At 43.6% G+C, this 4,807-nt stretch overlaps 1 protein-coding gene across 1 annotated transcript; it reads right to left on the reverse strand.

The window, feature by feature from the left end:
- Positions 1-3,658: 3,658 nt before the first annotated feature.
- On the reverse strand, positions 3,659-4,264 carry LOC149533708 (uncharacterized). The gene is made up of 2 exons (XM_089805903.1): positions 4,145-4,264; positions 3,659-4,072 (listed from the first exon to the last, which is right to left on the reverse strand). The coding sequence occupies exons 1-2, from the start codon at positions 4,262-4,264 to the stop codon at positions 3,659-3,661; spliced, it is 534 nt and encodes a 177-aa protein (XP_089662029.1).
- Between the last annotated feature and the right edge of the window lie 543 nt (positions 4,265-4,807).

Genomic DNA, 4,807 nt, shown 5'->3' on the forward strand with positions numbered 1-4,807 from the left:
AAATATACTTCCTCAAGGAAGAGACATGAAAAACATCATGGATGCGTGATAGGCTAGGTGGCAAGGCTAAGTGATAGGCAACTGGTCCTATCCTCTCCAAAATCTCAAATGGCCCAACAAATCGAGGAGCAAGCTTAGAGCCCTTTCCAAAATGGATTTGATTCTTGTGCGGACGCACTCTTAGAAATACTCTATCTCCCACCATAAAGGCTCGATCTGTCCTATGGGCATTAGCATACTTCTTCTGTCAGTCTTGAGCTTCCCTAAGATGTTGCCTAAACAACAAGACTTGCTGCTCCATCTCCTTGACAATCTGTGGTCCAATTGTTACCCTGTCCTCAATCCTATCCCAACTTAATGGTGTCCTACAAGGTCTGCCATATAGGGCCTGATAAAGTGGCATGCCCAAAGAAGAATGGTGCCCATTATTATAGGAAAACTCTACTAGATGCAAATACTCCTCCCATTTAACTTGATTATCCATCACATACATGCGCAACATGTCCTCTAATACCTAGTTAACTCTCTCAGTCTGCCCATCTGTCTGAGGGTGGTATGCTGTGCTCAAGTTAAGCTTAGTCCCTAGGGCTCCCTGTAACTCTCTCCAAAAGGAGGAGGTAAATATAGAGTCTCTATCAGAAATAATCTTGCGAGGAATGCGATGGAGTCTCACAATGTCTCGCATGAATACTTGTGCTACTGTAGGAGCAGTGAAAGTGGTACGTATAGGTGAGAAGTGGGCCACCTTGGTCAATGTGTCAACTATCACCATGATGGCATCGTGATGATGAGAAGACATAGGAAGACCCACAACAAAATCTATAGAAATAACATCCCACTTCCACTCTGGAATCTCATGAGGATAAAGTAACCCACCAGGATGTCCATGTTCTACCTTAACTCTCTGGCACTCTAGGCATCTAGCAACTATCCCTGCAATATGCATCCTCATGCCGGGCCAATGAAAGAGTCGTCTCAAGTCTGCATGCAACTTCCTAACCCCTAGATGTGCTGCATAAGGTGCCGTATGAGCCTCAAGAACAATAAAATCATGCAATCCTCCAGTAGAAGGTACATAAATGCACCCTTGGTGATGTAGAAGTCCATCAGACTCTAACACATAGTTGGAGAACCTCCCCTAAAGAGGCCTCTGAGATCTAATCATCTGACACACATCCTTATAAAAATCATCCTCTGGTAAGTGTTGCATTATTCTTCCCCTCAAATCTGTTCTGGTGACCATGGATGACAACTTATGGCGTCTCTGACTTAAGGCATCTGCAACCACATTCTCCTTCCCCTTGATGTAGTGTACATAAAAGTCATACTCACATAAAAACTCCATCCATCTCCTTTGCCGAGCATTAAGGTTCAGTTGAGAGAAAATATACTGAAGGCTGTGATGATCTGAGTGGAGTTCAAAATGGTGTCCCAAAAGGAAATGGTGCCATCTAACCAAGGCATGTACTACTACTGCGAGCTCAAGATCATGGGTAGGATAATTGAGTTCATGAGTCTTAAGTTTCCTAGACTCATAGGCTATAACTCACCCATTCTGCATGAGTACTACCCCTAACCCATCCAATGACGCATCAGTACACACTACAAAGTCTATAAAGGGATTAGGTACTACAAGAATAGGAGCACTAGTGAGTGCCTTCTTCAACTCTTGAAAAGATCTTTCACATTTTTTTGTCCACTCAGATTTCTTCCCTTTTCTCTGGAGAGAAGTAATAGGATGTGCTATCCTTGAGAAACCCTCCACAAAACGCCTGTAGTAACCAGCCAACCCCATAAAGCTCCTAACTTCTGTAACTGTCATCGGTGCTGGCCAGTCTATAATGGCTCTAATCTTTGATGGGTCAACTAAGATCCCATCACCTGATATCACATGACCTAGGTAGCTGATCTCTATGCAGAAGAAAGAACACTTTGGCAAATTGGCGTATAATTGATTATCTCTCAAGCATTGAAGGACTTGTCTCAAATTTTCTTCATGCTCCTGTTCATTCTTTGAATAGACCAATATATCATCCAGTAATATCACCACAAATCTATCCAAGAATGTACGAAATACTCCATTCATAAGGCTCATGAATACAGATGGGGCATTAGTGAGATCGAAAGGAACCACTGTAAACTCATAATGCCCATATCTCGTGCGAAAGGCAGTCTTATGGATGTCACTCTCCACAATCCTCAACTAGTGATATCCTGACTTCAGATCAATCTTTGAAAACACTCGAGCACCTTGAAGCTGGTCAAATAAGTCATCAATTCTAGGAAGTGGATAACGGTTCTTAATGGTTAGCTTATTAAGTTGGTGGTAGTCTATGCACAACCTCAAGGATCCATCCTTCTTCTTGACAAAGACAACTGGTGCTCCCCATGGTGAGACACTAGGATGAATGTGCCCCTTCTCCAAGAGTTCTTCTAGCTGAATCTTGAGCTCATTGAGCTCATTAGTAGTCATCCTATATGGAGCTCTAGATACTGGTTGGGCCCCTGGAACCAAATCAATATGGAAATCCACTGTCCTGGGTGGAGGCATACCCGATAATTTAGAAGGAAATACATCTCTAAACTCTTGTAACACTGGGTAATCATTGAGACATGGCCCATTCTCCTCTCCCTCAAGATCATTAATGGTAATAGCATATAACTGACACCCTTTTCTCATACATCGCTTAAGCTGCATAGCGGAGATCATGCGGAGGGACACAGGTCTCTGAATGCCTAAAATCACTATAGGTGTACTATGATCATCATTACACTCCACTTCCTTCTTCCTAAAATCCACCTTGGCATGGTGAGCACATAGCCAATCCATACCAAGGACTACATCATATGATCCTAAGGGGGTGATACGTAGATCTGCACAAGTAGTGATATCCCCAATTTGAATAGGACAATTCCTGACCATGGATCTAACCAATACCTTAGCACCTGAGGCTAACTCTACATCCCAGCTAACATCTTGCTTAACTGCCACCAACCTACAATGCTCCACAACTAAGGGTGATACAAAAGAATCAGTAGCTCCTGGATCAAACAATATAGATATACTACTACCACCAATAATACCTGTAGCCTCTATCACGGTAGCCTGATGCTCAGCCTATCTGTCATCTATTGCTGTAAATACCCTATGAGAACGTCCCATGTCACCCACTATTGGTTCACATGCAGCTACCCTCTGTCTATGTGGACAATCCCTAGCAATGTGACCCATGGCACCACAAGAATAACAAGGTCTGCGGGTCTGAGTCTGTAATCTTGTAGATCAGGGCTGCTGGTGTCCCCCTGTCTGAGTAGATCCACTAAAACCACCTCTAGTGGGCTGCTGAGTCCGTGCTGGAGGTGTATGAGAAGCTTGTGATCTATGATCCTGACGAGAACCCTGTGCCTGCCTCTACTTGGGCTTAGTGCCCTGGTATCCCTGTGGAGGCTTCTGCCTCTGATCCTGCTGTGACTGGGGGCCTCTAAAAGATCCTGAAGAGTGTCGCTGATTTCCCTTCCATTGTGACCTAGGTGGAAAGGGGGTAGTACCCTGACGTTGAGATCTATCACGAGTATCCTGAGCCTTATTGTGTATATCCTCTGCAATAAGAGCCCTCTCCACTGTAGCTCTGAAGCCTACTAGTGCTGCCATGCAAACCTATCCTGCAATCGAGGGATTAAGACCTCTAATGAAATGGTTAATCTGGAGCTTCTCATCTCTCATATAGTCAACATAAGGGAGGAGCTCTAAAAACTTATTCTCATACTGTGTTACTGTCAATCCCCTCTGCTGTAAGTCATGGAACTCATCAATCTTTCGCTGCCTATAATGCTCTGATAAATATCTCTCTTTGAACCTTTGTAGGAAGTTATCCCAAGTGAGAGTGTCCATATCAATATCCCCCATAGCCTTCTCCTCATCCCACCATTTGGAGGCTGGTCCTCGCAAAAGGTGTATAGCAAAACAGGCCCTTACATTACTCCCAAAAGGACGCAACCCATAACATCTCTCCAAACATAACAAAAAGGATTCTGCCTTTGAACCATCTGTGGATCCATGAAAAGGGGGTGGCTGAAGAAGAAGCAATTCTTTAATCTTGTCTCCTATATCCTGGGGTGCTCTCGATACAGGTCAAAGTTCTACCCCTGCTGGAGACTTAGGTCTGTGGACAGACTCCCCCTCGAGCTCATCATGACTCCCAATACGGCTAGGTGGAGGACTCCTTGTCCTCTCTCTGATAACAGTCCTATGCTCCTCTGACATTTGCTGACTAGGGTGAGCTGCTGCTGTAGGCAACCTCTATTGTACCACACCAATAAGATTTTGGATAGCATCTAGAATGTCCTGGTTGGGGTTCTGCGGCTATTCCCCCTGTCCAATCTCTATCTCTGGCCCAACCCTAGCTTCTTGTGCCATACTAGCACCATGCTCTACATTGGCATCTTGCTCTACATGTGCATCTCGTGCACGTCTACCACCTCATCCACGCTTGCAGGCGTTACGAGTGACCACTGGCATCCTACAAAAAAAAAAGAGAGTTTAAGAGTCAGGGTCAAGAAGCTTTAAAGTTCATTATTGGAGTCTCAAACAACTAAGACAAAGTAATTCCTCTTTTTTTTTTTTTTTTTTGTGAGGAATCATGGCCAAAGTCAACTTAGGGTGGGTGTCCTACCACCATAGTTGCTTAGCCAACGTCCCACATTGGTTAGATATATTAAAGTGTTATCTTCCATTGCATATGCATATATGTATATTTATTTATTTATTCATTCTTTTTAATTATTATTATTTTTAAAAATATTTTGT

The sequence above is a fragment of the Cupressus sempervirens genome, chromosome 10 (assembly GCF_028749045.1).
Source record: "Cupressus sempervirens isolate cs-2001-9-10 chromosome 10, ASM2874904v1, whole genome shotgun sequence".
NCBI classification, from domain to species: Eukaryota; Viridiplantae; Streptophyta; class Pinopsida; order Cupressales; family Cupressaceae; genus Cupressus; species Cupressus sempervirens.

Bases quoted from the DNA above. Each gene is read 5' to 3' on its own strand.
- LOC149533708 (XM_089805903.1), bottom strand. From the start codon at position 4,264: ATGTCAGAGGAGCATAGGACTGTTATCAGAGAGAGGACAAGGAGTCCT. The intron at 4,073-4,144 runs GTAGAACTTTGA...CTTCTTCTTCAG, and splicing joins GACCTAAGTCTCCAGCAGGG to CCACCCCCTTTTCATGGATC.